The sequence below is a fragment of the Schistocerca americana genome, chromosome 2, assembly GCF_021461395.2.
Source record: "Schistocerca americana isolate TAMUIC-IGC-003095 chromosome 2, iqSchAmer2.1, whole genome shotgun sequence".
In the NCBI taxonomy this organism is placed as follows: domain Eukaryota; kingdom Metazoa; phylum Arthropoda; class Insecta; order Orthoptera; family Acrididae; genus Schistocerca; species Schistocerca americana.
In genome coordinates this window covers 724,181,175-724,206,679 of record NC_060120.1, presented here as the reverse complement: position 1 = coordinate 724,206,679, position 25,505 = coordinate 724,181,175, and the positions used below count along the sequence as shown (strand labels likewise).

Here is a 25,505-nt window from a genome sequence, read left to right as displayed (position 1 = left end):
ATGGTCCAATGGTCACCACAGAGCCTCCCCCCGCCCCCCACCCCATGCCAGGAGTGCGGAGAACTGGAATGAGGACATGGGTTCTTCCTATGTAGTGGTGTTGTGGGACATCAGGTGATAGAGGTGTATGCAAAGTGTCCATGCTGCCTGTGCAGGGTGGACTAGAGATGGTATAGTCTGCCATCCAATGGGGAGGACAGGACAGACTGATTGACCTGCACATGTGACCTGGACTGGCATGGAAGATGTCAGTTTTGTGGTGCAGGTGGAGAGGGGGATGCAAATCTTGAGCGTCCCATCAATGCTGCAGGTTGCAACTATGCCAGCCATATCCACCCTGTTTGGGATAGGAACTGTGCACGGAATGGTGATCTGTGATGTGGGTGTGGACTCGTGTGAAGTGTCCCCTACACAGTGGACGAAATTGAATCCCTTGTGGAGATGAAAGGAAAGCTTGTTGCATGAGCACCCAGAGGCATTGATTGAGATGCAAATTTCATCGACAGTGGATGTAGGGGGGACAAAATAGGGTTCAAATGGCTCTGAGCACTATGCGACTTAACTTCTGAGGTCACCAGTCGCCTAGAACTTAGAACTAATTAAACCTAACTAACCTAAGGACATCACACACATCCATGCCCGAGGCAGGATTCGAACCTGCGACCGTAGCGGTCGCTCGGTTCCAGACTGTAGCGCCTAGAACCGCACGGCCACTCCGGCCGGCCTAGGGGGGACAGAGGGGGGAATAATGTAGTTCGGGGGAAGCACTGGAACACTTTGTGGGGGCACTGGGTGCCAACACTTGCAATAGGGTAATGTTACACGCAACATGTGATTGTGCCTGAGGTTGTGGATCGTCACACGCAGTGCCTGAGTGAAGCAAGCGTAAAATTTCATCACATACAACAACTGAGCTGCCCAAAGGTGTAGGCTTGGTGCACGTGCGATCAGGGTGGGGTGCAAGTGAGTGGACGGCATGTTTGATACCGGGCCCATCACATGACGGTGGAGCACTCGATTCAAAAGGCTGCGGTAGAGGTTCCTTGATCATCCAGGCCGGTTTCACACACCAAAGAGAAACTGTTTGCCAATGGCCATTGATGAGAATGTCCAAAGTATTGTCCATGCAAGCCAATACTCGGTGTGGCCCAGAGTAAGGTGGCTGTAATTCTGATTTGACTGTGTCATCCCATAACATAACGAACTCACAAGAGCCCACAGCTGAATGCAGAAAAACCCGAGGACACATGTGTGGTCATGGAGGGGGCATGCAGATCGTGGCTATGTGTGATCAGACTCACTCAACTAGAGCAGGAAGATCGGATAGGTCAACAGTTGCTTTGTCTTTGATGAACTCTGTGGGGAGAACTAGGGTCTCCCCATACAGGAGCTCTGCAAGTGAAGCCTGGAGATCTGTCCTATAAGCCATGCATGTTCCTAACATAACCCATGGAAGGGTGTCAGACAGCTCACCCCCATGGCACATGAGGGCTGCTTTCAGAACCCTGTGCTCACGCTCGACCAGTCCGTTGCTCCGTAGATGGCAAGCTGTAATGTGGAATCTATCCACCCCACTGAGCACACAGAGTTTTTTAAACAGCAGGGATTCAAACTGCCTACCCTGGTGAGTGGTGATGGATGCAGGGCAGCCAAATGAAGCTATCCAGGAGGATATAAATGCTCATGCAACGGAATCCACTGTAATGTCCTGCAGGGGTATCGCCTCCACCCACTGGGTAACACAGACAGTAACAGCAGGATGTACCTGAAACCATCAGACACGGGTAACAGTCCTACAAGGTCCAGTGCGCAGGTCGGAAGCAGCCTACAGGGATGTCAAATTTACCTAGAGGGGTTTATGTGTGCCTGCCGACTTTTCTGTGTTGGTACTGTATATAAGGAAGAGCCACAGTACGCAATCCCTCTTCACACTCGGCCACACAAAGCTTTCTGTAACAAGGCACATAGTAGCCTTAGCACTAGTATGTGAAAGGTTACATAACGAAGTGAATACTTGGCGATGCAGCATGGACAGAACAATAGGCCGGGAGATGCCCATGGACGTGTCACACCATAGTGGCCTGACCGAGCCCGTTAGGTTGCAGTAATGATCTGGAGGGATGTAGGAGGATCCTGTCAGAGGTTGTGCAGTCCGATATCATCGTCCTGTAAGCGGGACAGTTCATTGCAATTAATGGGGTTTGAAATTGTGTTGATGTGTGTAGTTGGCCACCAAATTTCCTGAACCTTGGATGTAATGAATGTCTGTTGTGTATTGACAAAATCCATCTGCCGAAACCTACATGGAGGATGATCAACAGTGAGGTTACATTTACATCTACATACATACTCCGCTAGCCACCAAGTGGTGTGTGGCGGAGGGCACAATTCGCGCCAAAGTCATATTGCCCCCTCCGCCCTCCGTTCCACTCGCAGATGGCACGAGGGAAAAACGGCTGTCTGAACGCCTCAGTACGAGCTCTAATTTGCCTTATCTTTGAATGGTGATCATTGCGCGATTTGAAAGTTGGTGGCAATAATATATACTCTACATCCTCAGCGAAGATCGAATGTCGGAATTTGGTGAGCAGCCCCTTCCGTTTAGCGCGTCGTCTATCTGCAAGTGTATCCCACTTAAGACTTTCTACGAGATTTGTAATGCTCTCGCGATGGCTAAATGTACCAGTCACGAATCTTGCTGCTCTTCTTTGGATCTTCTCAATCTCTTGAATCAGACCCAACTGGTAAGGGTGCCATACAGACGAACAATAAGACTGGACGAACTGACATATTGTAAGCAATTTCCTTTGTTGAAGGACTGCATCGCTTCAGGATTCTACCGATGAACAGCAATCTAGAGTTCGCCTTACCTGTTACTTGTGTAATCTGATCATTCCATTTGAGATCATTTCAAATATTCACACCCAGATACTTGACTGATGTTACCGTTTCCAAAGACTGGGCATTTATTTTGTACTCGTACATTAATGGGGATTTTCGCCTTGTTATATGCAGTAGATTACGCTTAGTAATATTGAGAGATAACTGCCAGTCATTACGCCACACATTTATTTTTTGCAAATCCTCATTGATTTGTTCACAACTTTCGTGTGATACTACTTTCCTGTAGACTACAGCATCATCGGAAAACAGTCTAATGCTGCTGTCAGTACCATCAACCAGATCGTTTATGTAAATCGTAAAAAGCAGCGGACCCACCACACTGCCCTGTGGCACACCTGAAGTTATGCTTCTTTCTGTTGAAGTTACCCATTCAGGAAGACATACTGCTCTCTGTCTGCTAGAAAACTTTCTGTCCAACCTCATATGTCATCAGATAGACCTTAAGCGCGCACTTTTTGGAGCAAGCGACAGTACGGAACTGAGTCGAATGCCTTTCGAAAGTCGAGAAATATGGCATCAACCTGTGAGCTGGTATGTAGAGCCTGTTGTATATCATGCACAAAGAGGGCCAGCTGTGTCTTGCATGACCTCTGTTTCCTAAAACCTTGCTGGTTTCTGCAGATGAGCTTCTTAGTGTATAGAAATGTCATTATGTCTGAACACAAACTATGTTATATGATACTACAGCAAATCGATGTCAGTGAAACTGGCTGGTAATTATGTGCATCCGATTTTCTACCCTTTTTATAGATTGCTATGACCTGGGCTTTCTTCCAGTCCTGTGGAACTTTCCGCTGTTCCAATGATCTCTGACAAATGATAGATAAGAATGGTGCTATATTTGTAGCATAGTCAACATACAATCTTGCAGGGATACCGTCTGGGCCAGATGCCTTCCCGGCGTTTAAGGATATTAACTGTTTTGCAATCACAGATACATTAAACACTATGTCAGCCATCCTTGCGTTTTTTCGATACAGATCACATCCGCGAGTGGGTAATGATCTGTGAAAATTGTTATGTTCCTTCCTTTGATGTCTGTGCAGAAATATTGTACAGCTTCATACACCACTAGCAATTCTCTGTCAAATGCTGGCCATTTATGTTGAGCTGTAGATCGTTTTTTAGGAAAAAACTGAAGTGGCTGAGGCGTGTCACCAACGTGCTGTTGGAGGACTACACCGATTGCAAAATTGCTTGCTTCCACTGTAATAGAAATGTGGGTGTCTGGCAAAGGGTTGATAAGAGTGACAGCATGTGCTAACGCTGATTTAAGAGCTTCAAAAGCTCTCACCACATTGTCAGACTACTGTACCCAGCAGTTGCTAGAGGTTTGTTTACCGGCCAATGCGTCAGTCAGAGGGGCTTGAATGGCTGCCACCATCATTAGGTTACAATGGTAGAAATTGGTGGTTCCTAAAAACTGGTGTAATTTGTGAAACTACACTGAGAGATGTAGATCACGAATGCAGTCAACCCACTCCCGAGGAGACAGCACACTGCAGAAAAGTAGTCATGCATCGAAGTTGTGATTTATTGTTATCGACCTTGACTCCATTGCATGTCAGTAGGTCCTTTACCATGGCAAGGTGGAGTTTGTGTTCTCTGTCAGAGGAGGTAAAAATGAGTATATCATCGAGGTATGCATAACAATATGAGCAGTTAAACCTTAGTTAGTCTATAAAATGTTGCCAAGTTTGGGCCGCATTTTTGAGACCATAAGGCATGTAACAAAATTCATAGAGGCCGAAGGCTGTGATCAGTGTTGTCGTTGGTATCTCACTCTGTTCCATGGGTATCTGCTCTAAATATGCCTTGCAGCAATCCAAGACACTGAAGATTCATGCTCTGCTAAGTATCATCCACTGATGAGAGCTCGGATTGAAACTGGGTGAATGAAGCTGCAAGGCTGTCTGCCAGTGAAGAGCACTGAATGAGAGATGTGTTGAAATCGTTGGGAAGGTGGAGCCAAGAAGGCGGCTGAACGCACAATATGAGTAGATGAGACGTGGTGCAATAATGCAGTCGACTGGGATCTGGCGACAGACCAAAGTGAAAAAGGAAGTCAGTGCCTAATACTAGGTCTTCTACATCAGCCACGTAGAAGGACTAAGTGAAACATTTGCCAGGTATGAGTTCGACAGGTAGCTCGACAAAATCATCAACACGAAGTGGCGATTTATTTGCTGCTTCAAGAAACAGTTTGGCTGGTGTCATGTCTGTTACAGTAAATGATGGAGGTATAACGCTAACGTCTGCTCTGTTGTCGACAGTGTGAACCTAAATCCAAGGTGTACAGATGACCTCATGAGGTGGAGGATCTGACAGAATGCAACGTCTGTGGACGCCCTTCAACATGCCCGTGAGCAGCGGTGCCTACTGCAGCCCACGTGTGGCATTTCAGATGTGCAGGATGGGTGGCAGTTGTGAGCGACATCCCCGTAAGTGGAGTGGAACCAGTGTATGCATGTGTCAGATGTACTCATTCTGCCAGCTGAAGTGCCAAGTGAGAGGAAGGTGGGAAGAGTGGGCACTAACCCAGTTGGGGTTCAAATGGCTCTGAGCACTATGGGTCTTAACATCTGAGGTCATCAGTGCCCTAGAACTTAGAACTACTTAAACATAGCAAACCTAAGAACTTCACACACATCCATGCCCGAGGCAGGATTCGAACCTGCGACCGTAGCGGTCTAGCGGTTCCAGACTGAAGCGCCTAGAACCGCTCGGCCACGCCGGCCGGCTGAGGACTACACTTTGCACAATTTCTGGAACTTTACAAAGGCACAGGGAAACTGGAGACTTTGCAAGGAAACTAGGTACAGGCCCAGGAAGAGCAACATCAAAGGGAGATGACCGCTTCTTGCAACTTCAAGTTCTTCGCAGCCATGGCACCAGGCCTATTGAAGCACGAATTCGACTCCACCAGGTTCGAGATATCAATGTTAGTGTTAGAACCATCTGAAGAAGGCTGGAAGAAGCCAATCTTCAGTCCACAAGACCTGCTACAAGTGCAGAACTCATCAGCGAGCATTACACAGCTCGACACCTCACAAGGGAACATCTTGGCTGGACAGTACAACAATGGTCAAGTATTTTTCGCCAATGAGTCGCGGTTTGGTCTGCAATCACCTGACTGAAGAGAGAGGGTCTGCAGAAGGTCAGAGGACATGTATTCCCCTTGCACATTCTCATCCAGGTCAACTTTTCATGGTATTTCCGTAATGGTGTGGACAGGAATCAATACAGCTGCGAGGGTGGATTTGGAGCTTTACTGGACATTGCTATGTGGAGGAAATCCTTCTGGAGCATTTTGTTCCTTTTGCTCCATTTGTTGGAGATGATTTTACACTAATGCACGACAATGCGTGCCCACATGTTGCGAGAATTGTGATAGAGTTCTTGGATGAGCAGGGTTTCATGCTCTCGATTGGCCTGCTTGAAGCCCTGATTTGAAACCTATTGAGCATGTTTGGCACCAGTTGGGGAGAAGAGCCTGTCAGCACTATCCAGAGACCCTACAGAGCCTATCGAATGTCCTCCTAGAAGAATAGGATATGATTCATGAACAAGACATTATCACAATAATCAGGAACATGCCTGAAATGTTGAACGCCGTCATTTGTGCAAGAGGTGGCAATACACACTTTTGAAGATGTGAACAGAGGTATCCTCAATCGTCTCTGTGGTCTTTGAAGTAAAGTATGAAGTGTGTAACATGAAAATGAACAGACATTTTCTTTATGAGCTTACTCAAAACTTCCTTGAACATCTGTATCTCTGGCTTAATTTGTTAAATTTGTTTATAAAGTTCTTTCTTTTCTCATCGTTGAACACTCATATGGGTCTGTGCCACAATATTCCATCATAAGATAATGGACTAATATCAGTAAAGTGTCACAAATTTAAAATAAAATTCAGTTTTTGTAATAAACTGAAGTGTCGTGTTCTTCATGCTGATCAGTGTATTTATTTTAAGTGCACTTGTGTCAACTAATCTTTGCTTCCTAGGGTGACAGATCCTTTAGCCATCTTCTACCCATTTATCTTTAGCCATGAGGACACAACATTTGGCTCATTGGAACACGACTGTTATCAAGTCATACCGTAACATAAACTTTATTATTAAATGCTTTTACGAAGTTGAAAATATCTGAGGAAATATGGAGTTGTCATAAAAACCCTAAAATATAATAACACATGTGAAAATTTTAACTGTATCAAGATATATTCTTGTAAAAAACGCACAGTTTGTGTTTTTCATGGAAATATATAATCCTCTAGGTCCATACTCAGTCTTAAAAAAAATTCTGTTGTAATGGGAAATTTTATTTTGAAGTTCTGAGATTGACAGCAAGAATTACTGCAGTTTCTCTTTTCATAGAAAGTTGACCACATCATGTGTTCCATCCAGTTTTACCACTGCTGCAGCAGAAAACAATATCCCTTTTTTCATTTCTTGGAATTTGACTAGAACATGGTCTTCTAACTTTTTAATATAAGGAGTATAAAATAGGCAGTCTTTTCTCTTTTTTTGTTTTTAAGGGCAGTCTTAGGCATCAAAACTGCAAATAATGGCAATAAATTGTCAGTGATATAGCTCTTTTTCAGTTCTGAACATCCTGTCTGCATGAAATCCCTACATCTGTGGTAAAAGGCTTTTGCTATATATTTTTTGGTTTCTGAATTGTCTTTGGAACTTCAACTAATAAATAAATTTGTCTGTCAGGAACAAACTATGGCCTGTTGATGAGGATCAGTGTCAATCAGTCTATTCGTTATGATGTACTGATAGTCCATGTAGCAATGCAACAACTCATTGTACCCTTCTTCCATATTTTCATTTAAGACAATAACTACAATTTTACCACTCTGGAAATATTTATTTAAATCTGTGACTATTGGCAAAATATAGGGCAAAAATAAATGAAATAATTTTAAAAAATTGTCATTGAGGGATCGGTGATTTTTTCTTTAATTTCTTCTAGGTATTTGGAATCAAAAGAGAGACAGAAAGCATTCCATTGTTCTAAAATTCTCACTATAATGGCCCAGAAACATAGCCATCCTGTCTGTGAAAGATGCAATGATTTATGAATTTTGATATAAAAAAAACTTTTGTAATTGATGTTGTTGTGCTTGTCTCTTAGCACTAGCTTTAAAATGGTTATTACTGTCCTAGCTATGTCTTTACATTGTCTGGGAAGATATTTACAAACTTCACTGGCACAAATTTGAAGTCAGTGACATTTACATGTTAGAATAATTACTCTAGGTTATTTTTCAGTTAACTGAGTAGCACAGAGTTTCTTGACCCCATCACAGAATTACAACCATGAGAATCGAATCCTATAATATTGTTTTCAGAAACTTTGTAATCAGAAAATGAAAGCATTAGAACAGACTAAACGTTTTTACTTGTTGAACCTTTGTTTGCCTTATCATATTCACCCTGCTTAAAAATTTCACTAATATTCCAAAATTTACTTTCAATTTTATTTTTGTTTTTATTACAATATCTAACAATGATACACAACATTTTAACAGATCCTATGTCTGTTGACTCATCAGCACTGCATTTTGTATGTCTCAAGTTTTCTGTGAGATTCTTCTTATGGCTCTCTCCTACGGCATACTTTACAATCTGCGATATTTTGTACAACGCAAATGAATAGCGCCGACGATTTTAGAATCAACAAAGCACTCTTAACTACACCCTCCAGGTGATCTACAACACTGAAAGGAAGATTGTGTTCTGCCAGGAATCTTGCAAATTTAATTTCAGCCATGTGAGCCTCACTATTTGAAGACGCATCAGTTGTTGATTTCACAAATGCACTTAAAATTGCCTGGCTTTTAGATGATACCACCTGCACTTTTTCGGTATATTTTACACTTTTATAATGTTTTTAACATATTCCAATCCAGACAAAAAAGTTACATTACGGATTCTACATCTAGTCCCATCAGAGTTCGATTCATCAGCGTACATCCAACCATTAAATTTAGGATTAGTTTCCCAGACTTTTCTATACTTTTGTTTTCGCCTCTTACGTTTAAATACGTCCGCTGTAGATTTCTTGGCAGCACTAGGACCACTATCATTGTCATCTGTTTCCATTCCCACAACTTTGCGCTTAGCACTTTATAAATCGCTGAGTCATCATCTGAGCCAACAAGTTACTGTAACCCTTTTAACCTACAGTGAGTACAAAATTAGTTGCGACTTGTGACGTTTAGTTGACATGAGCGGGACGTGGCGCCGTTGCCTTGGTAACACCAATGGCGAGTCGGCTTTCCCTACCATGCCGCCAGTGGTTCTGCTGGTAAAGCGCCGCTGTTGCTGCACCATGAGCAAACAGTACCTCGTGATGTCACCCATTAGGTGCACCAGTTTTTGTCAGCTCGCATCAAGAGTCATCTTTTCTGGTGTTAAAGTTAGGTTAGGTTAGTGTTGTTTAATGTCCTGTCGGCAACGAGGTCATTACAGATGGAGCGCAAGCTTGGGTTAGGGAAGGATGGGGAAGGAAATCGGCCGTGCCCTTTCAAAGGAACCATCCCGGCATTGGCCTGAAACGATTTAGGGAAATCACAGAAAACCTAAATCAGGATGGCTGGAGACGGGATTGAACAGTCGTCCTCCCGAATGCGAGTCCAGTGTGCTAACCACTGCGCCACCTTGCTCGGTGGTGTTAAAATGTTATATAGTTGTCAGGTATTGTGATTAAGTGTTTCGTTTTGCCGTTGCATTAATAATAACAGTGCAGTACATTTGGATTCGTGATTTGCAATAAAACTGTCGTTCAAGAATGCATTGATCGGCTGGGAAGATAAAGTTCAGCTGCCAAACATTCCTCGGAATTCGACAATAATAATGGACGGAACGCCATGCCAGTCATTTGTGGTGCATAAACCTGTAACAATGCAGTGGATGAAAGCGGATATTTTTCTCTGGGTACAAAGAAATGTTATACGAGATAAAGTTGAACTTAGCATGTATAAGGTGAAGTTAATGGAATTTGTACTACTGTTGTTGTTGTTGTCTTCAGTCCTGAAACTGGTTTGATGCAGCTCTCCATGCTACTCTATCCTGTGCAAGCTTCTTCATCTCCCAGTACCTACTGCAACCTAAATCCATTTGAATCTACTCAGTGTATTCATCTCTTGGTCTTCCTCTACGATTTTCACCCTTCACACTGCCCTCCAACACTAAATTGGTGATCCCTTGATGTCTCAGGACATGTCCTACCAACCGATCCCTTCTTCTAGTCAAGTTGTACCACAAATTCCTCTTCTCCGCAATTCTATTCAGTACCTCCTCATTAGTTATGTGATCTACTACTATACAAGCCCAAATTTCACGCTACCAGGTCGACGCACATATTAAAAGTAAAGTGCATAGTTTAATCAGGCCTCCTCCTTATTATGCTCATTTAAATCCGACTGAGAATATATGGGCCCAGGCGAAAAGTAATGTGGTGGTGTGCTGACAAAAGAAACCACTTCAAATTTTACACGACAGGACTGGTTTTGAGTTGTCAATCATACCAAGAATGTAGCTGAGGAGACACTGATTCAGGGACTGTGACGAGGATTGAGGAATACGTAGCTTCTGTTGTTGCCATGTTAAAAACGGCTTCTTTTGTCGAAACACAGCAGAGTTTAGAAAAATTCATCTCACTAACATTCTAATGAAGCTGAGCTTGAGACAGAATCCTTAAATAGTGTATTATTAAACTAGCAACTGCATGTGAGCGGGTTAACAGTTTATGAAATGGCCCATTCTCAGTATAAGAATAAACGTGTAACTTCTTCACTTATATTGCTACAAAACCCATGGCAGTTCTCGTTTCACTAGCTATCGATTGTCCTCAATAATTACATTATTTCATTCAGAAAATCTGTAGTCGCTTGAATATCTCAGTAGATACGAAAATTTCTCGTCTTTGCGCGCCATCTCGTTTCGATATCTCACACCATGTATGAGATACGAGATGACTATGAATATTTCATTCTATCTTTTTTTTATATCACAAGTTCGTAAGGGAGATAACATACATTCCATTTTCTCGAGATTGGAAACCGACAATGATATCTCCCCAAGTTTAAAGAATGATTCAATATTTAATATGCAGTAACATGTAACCTAACATGCACCAAACACATATTCATAGCAACACCTATTTTTCACTTCACATTAAGCATTAACTGCGGCTATTAAACGAAATGACAGGCTTTTCAGCATGAAGCTGACAATAATTAAACATTAAGATGTGCGAGAATGAGAGTCTATTACCGATTGGTTTCTTTAAAAAGCGTTAGAGAAAGATCGTAGCACGCAACCAATCGAATCTGCCATTATATTCTGGTCACCTGCTGACATGCCTAGCACATGCTGTCAATTATGCTTCATTCCACTCGCTCCGCACTTAACTGTCATAAGTCGCAACTAATTGTAAACGCACAATATGTGTGAGCATTGCACAGGATGCAAAGCAGTCAATACGCTGAACTATCCATGGGATTCATGTCAGGGAATAACCTGTGTTGAATTTATGCAGCGTAATGAAATTGGGGAATCCCATAGCTGGACAGATTGGCATGTGGGCTGGTCAAAATCATGTTTGTGAAATAAATTGTCAAAAATTAAATAAACCTTGAAAATTAAAATAATAAAAAAGATAAAATCTCAACAATAAAAAGGGTTTCAAAAGATCGTACAATAGGCGCGCGATCCGAAGGGTGCATCGTATGTTCGTCCACTATCATGAATTAGGCCGGTTCAATCCGAGTCTTTCTACCGGCAGTATTAAATTTGTGTTTACACTTACCCTCGGTTTACAATTAACCTGTTCTACCCTACAGCACACACAGAGGTATTTAAGCAATCATTATTGTCGGGATCCCCATGTGAATGGAAAAGGAGAAAGCTCTAATAATTGGTGTAATGGAACGTACAACATGACATGCACCTCACAGTGGATTTTAGAGTATAAATGTAGATGTTGACGTAGATGTAGAAGCATTTGCAATTTTTGCTGCCCGTCGAAACACTGTGTGCTTTCTGTACAATATGATCATGCTCTATCGACGACTTGGGTATGCCGATATCTCGATACAATGCATCGACATTTTCTAACCTCAACTTGCAAGAGTTGTATTAAGATATTCATCCCTAATATGGGAAAGAGGACAAAGATAGAACGTTTGTTGAATACATAATTAGGGCTTTTCTTGAAGGTGGTGATTGTATGCATGTGTGGATATAAATTTGTGGGCAGTTTTCAGGAGTGGTCAGCTGCTCGCAAGAAAGTAGCTGCGAGGCTTGCGGCAGACGACAGTATTATGGCAGATAGTGGCAAGGGACCTTACAGCAAAGAAGAACTTAAAAAGCGTTTGACACCAATGCAGTATTATGTTACTCAAGAAAAAGGAACAGAAAGGTATAGCTGCAACAGTTGTGACGAGATACGCACTACGCTCGGGCAGCTTAACGTTGCCCGCAACCTATTTTGTTCATATGACTCCATAAAATGTAATTAAAATCTGAATCCAGATTCACACTATTCGTAGTATGCTAACACTTTCTGTTGCTTATATTATACGAGCGTACTGTAGAGTCGGTGAATGTCATTGTTGTAACCACACAACACCAGCGTTATTGTCTTTAGTCTGACATTTTTAACACTAGAGAGAGAGAAGCTAGAAACTTGTTTATACCAACGCCGAGAATGAAATTGTTTTTTTAACGTCGGTTGCGTTCTGCGAATGCAATGAAACCTCTTGAAAGTAAAGACGCGCTGCTTTCTGTGAAATGGGAGTGACATAGGGCGCCTTACATAATGAAATTCTGGAGATTACTTACTTTTCACATTTAAACTTGTGTTGGTGTAATGGTAACGTCAAATTCAACGTCCATATTTCGTGTCACGAAAGTGTCTCAAGCTATGAGTAAGAACTGCTTATAGTCAGTACTGAGCAGCCTACACTGTTTTGCTAAATAAAGAAAAAAAATGTTGTGGAAGTCAGGAAAACGGCGTACAGTATGAGTTTAGGGCACTACATCAACAATGGATTTCAAATTGGTTAGATTGTTGCATTCATCATTAGATAGTGTCATGGCAAGGGAATTTTAATTGATTTTCCATCATCAAATACAGAACACTGCTTACCTGTAATGGAAAGATAGCTGTAGGGTACGAAAATAATGTTGAGGAAATGGTTGTTGTATCAGTGATTAGTTTATGAAGTTGATAAGAATGTGTAGCAGTGGGCTACAGGGGATATGGCAAAGCAATGTCTGTTGCTTTGTGAGTTTGTAACTGTACCTCCTGTCGGAGAAATTTTCTCATTAGTGTCTCCCTATTTGCTAGCAAACTGTGAGTTGCAGTGATTTTAATTAACAGCAAAATATATAGAGACTTAATATTAATCATTTTTACAGCACTAAAGCTATCTGGTTTGAGCATTGTAATGTTTTCCAAATCTTGTCTTGTGGACGTGGATTACGATACCCTTTGGCCTATGTGTTGTTTTGAAGTATTACAGGAGACCAAAGGGAATACACTCACAAATGGATGCATTGTTATTGGCTACGAATAATGCTCCTTACTTTTGTCTTTTAAACTTTTTTGTTTCACTGAGAAAATATTCGTGTTTCGAAAATATTTTATGATTTTTAAATTTGAGTCCATAGCCTATGTTATTGTGATTACTGATGTTCTGTGTTTTCTCATCATTTTACTGATTTCACAATTTCTCGTTGAACAGTCAGGTTGCAGTGTGCTAGTGACAGTATTTTCTTCGACATCCTAATGCATTTTAGTGCCTTATAGTATGCGATTATGCATCTGTCGATAACGAGTCACATTGTTGAAATGTAATCCTATATAGACACTGCTACCTGGCAGTATAATCGAGAAGTCATCAATTATGGATGGTTGGTGAAGTTACAAATTTTTGTACTAGCTGAAACTCCTTACAGGGCATTTACGGGCAAGTACAATAAAACTACAGATGCTGGAACATACAGCTGTGTTGTTTGCAATGAGGACCTATTTTCATCAGATACAAAATTTGAATCTGGCTGTGGGTGGCCAGCATTTAATGATGTTATAAACCAAGGCAAAGTTAAGCTTACTAAGGACACATCTCATGGTATGTTTGTGTTATATGTTTACTTCTTGTGCAGTGTATGAATTAACAATATATTGATTTTATAGCTGAATTAATCGTAATGATATACAGTGCTTATCAAAAAGATGCCCACAAAAACATAATTTGTGAATTACGCTTGACATATGATATATGACTTCTGATGCTTTTCTGCCTTGATCAGATACTCAAGAAAAGTGGTAAACAGAAGGTGAAGAATTTTTTCCTTTGCCTTAAAACAGAGTTTTAGGATACAGATTTTATTAATGTTTTAGTATGGCCTACGTAAAGGTAAAAAAAAGCTAGTTTTAGGAACTTCGGTCTCCGGTTGCATAAAATGGATCAAAATCTCAGTCAGTGTTAACTTGTAACCAACCAGTGGTCTGTCTTCGATAGCGGTGTTCCTATATGTGGCTATGTTATCATACTTGTGTAATTTCAATGACAAGTGGGGTCTGAGTGGAGTGGACGTGAATGAAAACACAGTTACATCATAGTTGACTAAAAACAAGTGACATGATCAAGCACAGCTACATAAATAAGGGCCTGTCAACTACAGAACACTCAGTAGCTGCCACTTGGTGATGACTGGGAAACACTTCGTTAACAGTTCATGAAGTTTGAACCATTTGAGCTGCTTGGAAGCCTGTGATTTTTCAAAAAATTCCCTTGCCGCAAGGCTGTACTTGAGGGAAGAAAAGGCCACCTTTTAGATTAGATTAATACTTGTTCCATAGATCATGAATACAACACTTCGTAATGATGTGGAACGTGTCCAGGTTATTAAAAGGTGTCTGTACAATATATTACATTACACAAAATATTGCATGACACTAATGTTTAAGTTTTTTTTCCCCATCTTAATTTATATCTAAAAATTCAGCCAATGAGTAGAAGGAGTTTTCATCTAGAAATGCTTTTAATTTATTTTTAAATGTTAGTTGGCTATCTGTCAGGCTTTTGATGCTGTTTGGTAGGTGACCAAAGACTTTTGTGGCAGCATAATTTACCCCTTTCTGTGCCAAAGTCAGATTTAACCCTGCATAGTGAAGATCATCCTTTCTCCTGGTGTTATAGCTATGCACACTGCTATTACTTTTGAACTGGGTTGGATTATTAACAACAAATTTCATAAGTGATTATATATACTGTGAGGATCCATAGATCCTTAAATAGATGTCAGTAGGATGACCGTGGGTGGGCTCCAGCAATTATTCTGATTATACAGGGTGATTCAAAAAGAATACCACAACTTTAGGAATTTAAAACTGCAACGACAAAAGGCAGAGCTAAGCACTATCTGTCGGCGAATTAAGGGAGCTATAAAGTTTCATTTAGTTGTACATTTGTTCGCTTGAGGCGCTGTTGACTAGGCGTCAGCGTCAGTTGATGCTAAGATGGCGACCGCTCAACAGAAAGCTTTTTGTGTTATTGAGTACGGCAGAAGTGAATCGACGACAGTTGTTCAGCGTGCATTTCGAATGAAGTATGGTGTTAAACCTCCTGATAGGTGGTGTATTAAACGTTGGTATAAACAGTTTACAGAGAATGGGTGTTTGTGCAAAGGGAAAAGTTCTGGACGGCCGAGAACGAGTGATGAAAATGTAGCACACATCCAGCAAGCATTTGTTCGCAGCCCAGGAAAATCGACTCGCAGAGCTAGCGATTTTTTCTTATGGGGGTATGTTGGGGATATGGTGTTTCGGCCACCTCTCCCAGCCACCATTGATGATTTGAAACGAGAAATAACAGCAGCTATCCAAACTGTTATGCCTGATACGCTACAGAGAGTGTGGAACGAGTTGGAGTATCGGATTGATATTGCTCGAGTGTCTGGAGGGGGCCATATTGAACATCTCTGAACTTGTTTTTGAGTGAAAAAAAACCTTTTTAAATACTCTTTGTAATGATGTATAACAGAAGGTTATATTATGTTTCTTTCATTAAATACACATTTTTAATGTTGTGGTATTCTTTTTGAATCACCCTGTATGTTTTTGAGCAATGAATACTTTTCTACTCAACGATGAACACAGGAACAGTCAGTTTCGTTAAGTAAGCAAAATATGGTTTTTAATTAATTTTACATGGAACAGTTCATTATGTAGAATGATTGTCAAGTTGTTGAGACTCTTACACCAGCCAGGTAGTCAGATTTTTTAAGTTCCATTGGAGTGTAGTCATATTTTTTTAGGTTCCATTGGAGTTTTCACTTGTCTGTCAGTTTGCTGAAACTATAGTGATATTTCATATATGGAACAGCATTGATTATCTAATACTGATAAACTGGAATATTGGTTAAGTAATAGTATTCCGATTAGGAAATTCAAATTGTACAATGTGCCATGTGCAAGTTCTGCTGGTGCTGGACTGGCCGTTTCAGCAGTCCCCTCCCTCCCTTGCCCTTTCCTCCTCCAACCACCATTGTATCTGTTCCGTGTTGATGTCTGAACTTCTGCTTGTAACAGAGTGAGCTGCTGTTGGTGACTAAAGGTAAACAGGTTGTTACTGGTGTGTTAGAAACACATAGATGAGTTGACGAAAGGTGTTAGTGGACCAAGCTTAGCTTGACAGTGGGTTGTTGGAAATGGAATAATAACTATATTAAAAAGAATAGCGATGCCATTACAAAATTTGTGAACATACTTGGCAGTGAAAATTTAAGTGTACACAAAAAATTGATGGAAGTGATAGAAGAGCACAATTTAGACACAGAACTAAGTTAGTAATTGGTTTGTTCTGGCGAGTCCATCATTAGAACTGCAGAGCCACACCAGACAGGTGCTTTGTATCTAAACTGGCTGGGCTGATTAAATTATCTTTAGGACTTAGAACGAGACCAGGAAATTATTCAAGACTGTCTTGAATGAATATAACGTTTAGGACCCCAGCTGTTGAGCATCAACGAGTGATGAAATAATCGCTCTTGTCTGTGCCAATTGCTCCCTTTAAAATGTTGGATATTCGGTGACAAAAAACCTCAAATCTAATGCAAAAACATATTTTCGACTTTTAGGTGACTGTAATTCTAAAGGAATGGCCATTTTGGACTTTTCAATCTGGGCTGTGTAGTCCATTGTGTTGCTTCTGAGAGGTGTGATACAAAATAAAAATGTGCAGTTTTGTGTTCAGTTGTTACTTTTTGTTTCATGCTCCTATGAACACCAGTATTTTACCCATAAAATCAGTTATCCTAGTATCCCCATACCCAGCTGCTTGAGACAACCATTGCTTTACTGTATTGTAATTAACAGACTGTCTTGTTAGCGGACATAGTCAGCTAATTAAAGCCAATGGCTAAAGTGGAGTGCTAACAGAAGATAACTGCAGTAGCTCACTAGCCTATGGAAATTACTTACTAACATTGCTAAAATATTAGACACCAAAGAGAAGAACCATAAACAAAAAACTTGAAAAATTTTCCTTCAGGTAATTGTTTAGTAAAGTCATTACTTGTAATTATTGTGTAAAGGTATTTGGAAAAGTGTAGCTAAAAATGAGATAAAAGGGGTTTGAAAACTTCAGTAAACTTTATCTACATCTGTATTCCATCACACGTTGTGTAGAGTGTGGTTAAAGGTACGTACTGAACCAGTATCATTCTCTGTCCCTTCTACTAGACTTACATACAGAGGATATGTGGGAATGATATTGTAATATAATGTTATTGTTGTTATGTGCAGTGGAGGAGATAATATTTATTGTGGGTTCTTATGATATGCCCACAGTCAATGTTTTGAGAGTAAGCCTGTCTGTAATACCACATTATCTTTACCAAAGTGTCCCACTGGAATTTGTGGAGCATATCCTTTACACCTTTGTTCTGACGAAACAAACTATTGATGAATGTCACATTTCATCCCTATTTCTTTGTGATGTTCCTAGCTAGACTGACAGGACTGTATTTAGGAATTGGTTGAATAAGTTTTGTTAAATTGGTAACTATCAGATCAGATATTTGTGAAACATGTTGAAGAAACAAGAAGTTAAGTTCTCCATTGTGCACTGGTGGCTTACGGATTGCAATTTGTCTCTTGGGAAGAAGACACAATGACAAATAAAAAAGGCTTCAGCATTTTCATCGTATTCTGCTTTACTGTCATGTGTTTACTGGAAGGTTTATTAAAAAAAAAAAAAAAAAAAAAAAGAACCAAGCTGCATTGCATCTTCCAGTAGTTGAAATTTGGCACCTTAGTTGCTTAATAGTTCCAGTACATGTTTGATAAATCAGTGTGGCCATATGAAATTGGTGATTCAGTTGTATCCAAGGAATTTTTAGGCACTAAAGTAGTGCAAAATATTGGATTGAATACATTCCATACCTTGAGAAAAGATGACTCAGCATGTAGAAAATTGCTGAGCAAACAGACAAGAAATTTTTTAACAACTGTAGCTCAGATTTCAAAGTTAGCTTAACCACAGCGCCATATTATAATTAACTGTTCAATATTTTATTGTGCCACGTACAAATGTTTTTGTTGTTGGACTTAACAACACATATGTATAGCTAGTACATCACTTTATCGGGAATAATTGCACTACAGGGGAATAATTGCACTACAGGCTTGGAATAGATAGTTGTTGGGATGCAAACAGCCTCTGAATTCCAAATTACGTACTTAAATCTTGTGCGTTCATCATTGCTTTCATACTCACACACACACCTTTTCATCTGGTTCAGCTGATGATTGAAAAGCTCCAATATAATGCATTAATGTAAAAAATCCAGAAAAATTTACCCATACATTCTACTTTTTTTAAAAAAAAAAAAATAGTTCTAAAAATATCAGTCATTTTTCTGTATCTACAGTCATTCCATGGAAAGGTACCACACACTTCTCTTGACATCCATATGGGGTGGGGGTGTGTCATATTGCAGGGTGTTACTTAAAAACTTCTGTGAACATGGATAAAGTATCCTAACCTGAAATCTTGCTCCCTCACATAGCACAGATCATTATTTGAAGAATGATGTAAAAGTAAAGATAACAACTTGCCATATCGAAGAGGAATTGAGTCATTGACATGCACATAAACAAGACTGGAAATTTTGCTTGTTTTTGAACAAATCGTATTTTGAGTTGTGCTTGTGTATGCATCCACATACATATGCAGCCACACACACTTGTGTAGCTGCATCGTGCCGACAGTGTGTGTACACATTACCTTCACTCATAAGTTATTTACATTCTGCCACAATTTAAAAAATGAGAATCTCTTGCTTGCAAGATTGATATGTGCTTGATTGATATGTGCTATTGTAAGTAAATGACTTTCTTTTGCTATTGTTTGTTGTAACGTAACAGCAGCTCAATCTTTGTGAGTGACAGAATGATTGTGGCTCTTTTGAAGAAACTGTGCTGATATTGGTGGACTGCCAAGCATATGGAAAACATACGGACAGCTGTGCTCAAACCAGGCGACAGTAGTGATATGGAGATTTGCCATAACATAGCCTTAGGATGTTAATTGTTTGTCGGAGACCATTGACGTGCATTGCTGCTTTAACCTTAATGGAAATATTTTCAGTAAGATAATACGCCAGCTCATAAGTCTCGTATGCTAGTGAAATTATATGCATATTATACTTTGAATTGAGGATATTTGTAATAGAGCTGGAATAAAATTCACAGGTGAAGTGGTCTAAGAGTAACAGAAATTGCATAATGCTGAAACATTGTAGGTTTATCCTAGTGGGTTCATTAATTACTTGATTCCCAGAGGACAATCTTTATTTTTCTAAGACATTTCTGATTAACGTAAAAGAACTGACACATAGTTTTCTTTCATTGATGTACGTACTGTTTTCATAAGCACTGTATGTGATATGCACCTTTTTGCCAGTATATATCTTAAAGTAGTAAAATTAGATTATTTTTTAACAGTGTTATGCCAACTATTATGATTATGTAAGGTCATAGTCCTGCATGTTCCTTGTTATGTAAACAAATTTTATTATAACTTACTGGTGTGCAAAACCTTTTTAGTGGTTATATTTTTGGTGTTGACATAACTGATAAGTATACCATAGAACTGCCAAGTAATTCTTCACACTTATTGCCACAGTTGACAAACAACTTGCTTTGTGATGCTAGTGACCAAAGTTGGTAAAGAGTGTATGTATACACATGAGAATGTTTTAATACTTGTCACTTCACAGATGGGATTCTTAATGGGTGCTGGCATAGAAGCTGTATGTGATTATAGAATTGGAGGAGAAAATGCATGTTAGAGAGGAATGTAAACTGAAGATATTGGAGGTGGTGGTTTCTTATTTTGTCTTTTTTCAGATTTCATGGTCTGTTATGCACTTAACTTTCCCTGAGTTGTTTTTGTACATCTGCGGGCTGTAAGCTATTGAAAGGGTGACATTTAATTGAAGAACTGTGACTATTTGGTATTTTTCATCTTTCCATTGTATTAGCTCTGTCAAGGGCCTGAAAGGAACTTCTGAGCTGCTTATCTGGATACTCATCTAAATTAGAAGAAATTTTTTGTCCATACTTTTGAAACTGCATACTGTCAAATTACACCCTAGTCATTTTGTGATGCTTTTGACACTGAAAATCTAGTTCCATCAAACAATAGAAAATCCAGGATCTAATAGATGCAAGAAGCAGCATGACACATCACCACTACATGTCCATTGACTTAAATTGAAGTAGATCTTAAGTTGATTTTGTTTTGAATGAAATGCATTTTTTCCACATTGCTTCATTTTTAGAAATCATCAAAAGAACCTGAGTTTTATACTTTGTATAAAATATGCTGTTTGTCCGGCATTTTGTGTTGTTTCATTTGAAACTATAATTGTACTATCTTTTGATCGATGTTATGTATGTCATACTTAATGTCATCTTGCGGAATTTTCTGGAGCTGTTAACGTAACAGTACTTAAACAGATTCCTCTGGTTGGTGCAGACTGAGCAGATGTTCTAAGTGTGACTAGAAACATTCAGACTGCTCTTTCCAAAGTTATTGTTGATGCACCATTATTATCGTTCATTCTGTACTTGAGATGTATGTTATTCCGTAGTGTAAAAGACCATTATGCGTTAGTGTGGATAAATAAGATTTTGTATTGCGTTTGCAAAAATGAACATGGGAACAAAGGCAGATGTTATCTGTATCTTGGTACATAGCCTGTTTCTTTTGAAGAATGCTCTAGGACCTTGTAGATCAGACACCCTCACCCTTTGTCATAACCTTCTAGACTTAAGTTTATAAAAAGTATGGAACGCCCCCCAGGATATTGGCACATGAACTGTTTATCAGGAAATGCATTGTGAATGACACAGCTTTGTATGGACAGTCACGTTCCTCTCTCTGTACATGGAAAAAAAGAAAAAGGACAAAATTGGTAATACAGGGACTGGAAGGAATATACATCAACTAATAGAAAAGTGAATACTTTTAGTAATATCTTGATTCCTATTCATTATTGAGTTTAATGTTTCTGCACATCATGTATGGAAACAAAAGCCTGTGTCCCTCTCCTCGCTTCCCCTTTTCACTATCTGCCCTCTCCACCCTTCTCAGCTGCATACGCGTTTCATATCCTGTACAACCTTGATTAATGTGCTTTAATATCAGTTTGGATGGACGATGATATTGACAAGGTTGAAGAAATGTTGGTAATGTTTCTCATATTTTCACATATCTACGAAAAAATTGTTACAAAATATTTCAATATCGAGCATCAGATTGTGGAAAAAATAAATTTCTAAATGAGTCTCTATGTTCCCTAATCTTTCTCATCTTACTCTTAGGATTCCTACGGGAGATATACAATAGGTACAGCACAATAGTCACACTTTCTGCATCAATACACTTTCTCTAAAGTTACCTAACAGAACATTCACCATTCTTCCTAGAACTCGTATTTAAGTTCCTGGAGCATCTCTATAACACTTCTGTATGGGCTATATATACCTGTTAAGATTCTAGCAGCACATCTCTGAATTGGTTTGATGTTTGTTGTCTACCTAGTTGATGACCCCAAATACTGGAACTGTACACTAGAACTGGTAGCATGAGCGTCTTTTATGCAATTACCTTGCAGATGTGTTCATTTTCCCAGAATCTTTCCAACAAATCTGTTGTTTCCAGAATGAAATTTTCTCTCTGCAGCAGAGTGTTCACTGATATGGAACTTCCTGGCAGATTAAAACTGTATGCTGGACCAAGGCTGAACTTGGGACCTTGCTTTGTGTGGGCAAGTGCTCTACCAACTGAGTGACTCAAGCACAACTTGCGACCCATATTCACAGCTTTACTTCCTCCAGATTCAGAATTCTAGTCTCAATCCAGGACTCAGTTTTCATCTTCCAGGCTGTTTCAAATCTGTCTTTATTGATGTTTCTTAATACTGAATTTCACATGCTAGTCACATGTCATATTGCTTCTGAGTATTACTCCTAAATACTTGTACAATATGATGTGCTCAAGACTTTGATCACAGATATCAGGTTCTTTCTCTTTATTGTAGACATTACCTTACAGTTTTCATCAATGAGATCTTCAGTTTTGTGTTTTTTGATACTCCACCAGATTTTTTAAAAATTTGTCGTTAGTGTTAATCTATAAATTGGGGTGCAGTTATACCACTCAGCCCTAAATCATCCTTTCCTTATTGAGAAGGAAAAAGAGCTTTCTTCAAACTTTAGAGCCAAAAAATTTTGTGGATGGTGTAAGCCACACAAGTCTTCGTAAAACAGAAATACCTGAAAGATTTAGTTACTATTGATAATTGGAGGATTGATGTAGCTGTGTAATAGTGGTGAATTACTGCTTTCTGTTGGGCACAATATATGCATAGTGTCATACTCATTCTACATTCACCTGCATTCTGCAATATTTCTTGGGTCTTATGGCATGGAATTTCAGTAATTTTGTGTCAACAGCACAGGCATTCAGAACTGATGCTGATTAATCAGTGTTACCAAGTAAAGTGGGCTGGACCTCCAAGAGAGCTTTTCAACCAAATACATTTTAGCCTATTGTATAATTATTACAGTTCAATATTGAGCAGCACACTTATGAAATAGTTTTTGTACTATGGATGATCCTAGAAATTTCTGTTTGGCTGCTCATTTATCTTTGTTTTGGTTGGGATTATTTTCAGTACTCCATGTATTTTTAAGTTTTCTACATTGTACACTTAGTTTCAATAGATGAGATTTATGCTGCAAATGATGATCCTATTATTATTACTGTTCATGCAATGCTGTAAAAGTTATCAGCAGGCACTACAATAAGAAATGTATAGGATCCCTGTGTGTGTCTGCAGTGGCTGATACAGAGATCACAGCAGCGTACAAGTTGAAACACAATTCTTAAACAACTGTCCATACAATTTTTTACTTCATTTTGTGAGGATGAGGACAGGGGTGTGTGTGTGCAACTTTCAACCCCTGGGGAGTCATAAGTGCTACAGTAATGTAGTAGAATGAACTAGAGAATTGGAATCCATATTTAGTTTCCTTTATTGAGTGCTCACACTGCTATACTGCGAGAGATGGTGCAGTAGTAAAAGTGATAGACTTGGGGGTTTCAGATATCTGTCCACTCTTCTTGGTACATATCCCCTTAAAACTCATCAGGCAAAAGCTTGGATCAATTCTTCGACAAAGTTCTGATCGTTGTTCTTTTCCAACTGAGCATCTCTATTGACTGTAGACAGCTAAGAAATGAATAAATGTTTTTTATAATTTATTGGAACTGAAATTGCTTATTTATGGAGGATTTGAAATTACTCCATTAGTCAATTTTGCCTAAGTATCATGTTACTTACTATAAATGAAACCGTTTCAGTGTCACCAGGGCTGCTGATTGACAGTTAAATATTGCAGAGACAATACATAACTGGCTGATCAGACACAACAAAGTTTTGTTTTCAAAACAGGCAGTGTTGCTAATCTTTGTTGGCAATTGGTCTTCAGCAATGTTTGTCTAATTAGAACGCATGTTTGTGGTTTACCCTGTGTGTCCCTTCTAAATGTACGTGTTTCACATTATGCCTGACCTTTGTGCATAACCTGGTGCATGCATTTTCCTTTTGTTTCTTTTTTTGTTACTGAAACAAACCACTAGTTGCAAGTTGACTTACTTCCCTATAACTGAGATTTCATGTCACTACACTTATCAAAATAACATGGAGTATCTTTCTGTATAATAGCACACAGAATAAACTGCATGTGCAACTAACTTAACATGCAATCAAAATTTCAGTGCAAAATATTTATTGACCAGATACATATTAAATTCTGCTGAGAAATACTGTATAATATTACTCCCATGTAAAACTTTATCTTTTTGAAAATTGCATCCTGGTCAGATTGGTTATTACCAAAAGAAAAGTAATTTTACTTACAACCTGTGTAATGTCTTCCCAGTTTTGGTTGCCCTTTGAGCAAACTGTAACTGGTGGTTGGGTTTTCTAACCTTCTTCTGTCTGTGCTTGTTTTCTGCCTGCCTGCCTATACCTCCCTCCGAACTGCAAACCACTACAGTTGGGGGCAACCTTCTGTTATTGGTCGCAAACCCAGGCATGGTGCGTACTGAGGTGACCTGTGCCAACTGTGGAGCTCATCTGGGCCATGTGTTCAACGATGGACCAAAGCCCACGGGAAGAAGATTCTGCATCAACAGTGCTGCACTTAATTTTCGACCACTGCATCAACCAGAGCAGTGAGCTTTGTCTTTCAGCATAGGACAGAAGATGTTTAAAAACCTTATTTCAGAATTTAAGTGATAAGAAAATGAATTTTGATTATGTCTGTGCAGGCACTAGTATGCTTTTGAAATTGATTTCATTGGTTTCACTGTTGACATGAATTGATGTAAATGTAACTGAAACAGTGAATATTCTTTATAGTAAATTATTGGTAATGTGAATCTCTAACCTACTGTTCATTTGACATTTATTTTGTATGGCATTTGACACAGGCTTTGGTGTTGTGAATGTTTTACAGTATTTTTGGAGCATATATTTTGGATGTCTTATTACATATGCAATTGATGTTTTAAGTGCCTGGCGCTTTGTTACCTGTGACTTTGCGGAAAGTGCACATTTTTTATTCGAAGGTTGGTTGCAGAAAATCTTGTATTGTGCAGGAAAGTCTCATTGCCTTTGTGCAGTAGTACTGCAAATAAGTACAAACAGACGTAACCTTATTGAGAAATTGCGAACACCTTTCTCAAAGTAAAATGTTAATCTTGGAACAGTTATTTTCATTGCCTTATGTGTCAGTTACTATATTTTCTGAAGGAATTAATGTTATTTTTATTATGATTTTCTTCTGAAATCAGATCTTGACACTGTGTACTGATCAAACTGTTTTTCACTGTGATATAACCAGAGTTAAGAGGCCTATTTTAGATAGCTCATGGTAAGCAAATGATTCCATTTTTGTTTTCGAATAAAATTGCTCTCAAAGATAAATGGTTTG

General features: G+C 39.4%; 1 protein-coding gene across 3 annotated transcripts; it reads left to right on the top strand.

Annotated features, from left to right (window-relative positions):
* The first annotated feature begins 11,988 nt into the window (after window positions 1-11,988).
* LOC124594188 (methionine-R-sulfoxide reductase B1-like) lies at window positions 11,989-24,951 on the top strand. Of its 3 annotated transcripts, XM_047132547.1 has the most exons (4): window positions 11,989-12,106; window positions 12,183-12,344; window positions 13,886-14,058; window positions 24,567-24,951. In XM_047132547.1, the coding sequence occupies exons 2-4, from the start codon at window positions 12,247-12,249 to the stop codon at window positions 24,746-24,748; spliced, it is 453 nt and encodes a 150-aa protein (XP_046988503.1). In that variant the 5' UTR covers window positions 11,989-12,106; window positions 12,183-12,246; the 3' UTR covers window positions 24,749-24,951. The 3 variants fall into 3 exon arrangements, with proteins under 3 accessions (XP_046988503.1, XP_046988502.1, XP_046988500.1); XM_047132546.1 differs by having other exon boundaries at window positions 12,028-12,344; window positions 24,603-24,951; XM_047132544.1 differs by having other exon boundaries at window positions 12,028-12,344.
* The last annotated feature ends 554 nt before the right edge of the window (window positions 24,952-25,505 follow it).